The 861-nt window shown below is 56.4% G+C and overlaps 2 protein-coding genes across 3 annotated transcripts in view; both read right to left on the reverse strand.

Annotated features, from left to right (window-relative positions):
• The window catches only part of LOC108445800 (IgGFc-binding protein-like), a 1,278-nt gene extending 423 nt beyond the window's left edge, over positions 1-855 (reverse strand). Inside the window, exon 1 of one of the 2 annotated variants that reach the window (XM_017730621.1) lies at positions 2-855. In XM_017730621.1, the coding sequence (XP_017586110.1) occupies positions 2-562 (561 nt within the window). In that variant the 5' untranslated portion in view covers positions 563-855. The other variant, XM_017730622.1, reaches the window with a different exon arrangement.
• Positions 1-861, reverse strand: part of LOC103613132 (IgGFc-binding protein) — a 23,623-nt gene that overhangs the window by 15,134 nt on the left and 7,628 nt on the right. The window lies entirely within an intron of this gene.

The following is an 861-nucleotide window of genomic DNA, read 5'->3' on the forward strand; positions in this document are numbered from 1 at the left end:
CTCCCTCCTCGGCCCCGCACCCAGACCCCCACCCCCCCCCCTGCCGCTGCTCCGTGTCACACACGCAGCGCTGGGTGCAGGTGAGGTCACCCCAAAATTCCTCACCAAGGCCATGGAAGAGACCCTGAAAGATGCAGCCACTTTCAGAGGGGGGGACGCAGGTGTTGGCTTCAAGGACAAGGCCCTCGTGGCACACACAGGTGTCCGTGCAGGTGGTGGTGGTGGCACAGCTGGACGACACAGCGGGAATGTTGCAGGTGGGGGGGCAGGCGAGGCCACAGGTGCTGTAGGTGCTGTTGGGTGGGCAAGTGAGAGCTGGACAGGGAGGGAGACAGTGGTCAGGGTGGAGCAGCACATGGTGGGACAGACTTCTTCGACTATTTACATAGATATCCTGGAGTCTCCATGGATTTTCTGGAGTCTCCATGGACTTCCTGGGCCTTCTACCTGGACTTTCTGGAGACTCTGTAGACTTCCTGGACTTCCTGCTCAGACTTTCTAGAAAATCCATGGACTTTATGGACTTTCTACTTGGGCTGTCTGGAATCTCCCTGGACTTCATGGATTTCCTGCTTGAACCTGCTGCCACAACCTTTCCCAACCCATGATCCCATGGATCTTCAGTCCCACATTAATTAGGCTCTGCCCACCCCAAGGAGTATTTTCACTCACGACATCCCGCTGCTGTCCTCCAGTCGGAAATGCTGATCCCCTCCTCCTGGCAGTCATCAGCATAGATCTGGAGGGCGTGGCACAGTGCATCGAGACGCCCCTCATTGGCACACAGGTCGTAGATACAGTTCTTCACATAGATATTGGGACTGACAGTGGCATGACATGACCGGAATGGCCCAGAGTGTT

Source organism: Corvus brachyrhynchos, unplaced genomic scaffold, assembly GCF_000691975.1.
Source record: "Corvus brachyrhynchos isolate BGI_N302 unplaced genomic scaffold, ASM69197v1 scaffold893, whole genome shotgun sequence".
Taxonomy (NCBI): Eukaryota; Metazoa; Chordata; class Aves; order Passeriformes; family Corvidae; genus Corvus; species Corvus brachyrhynchos.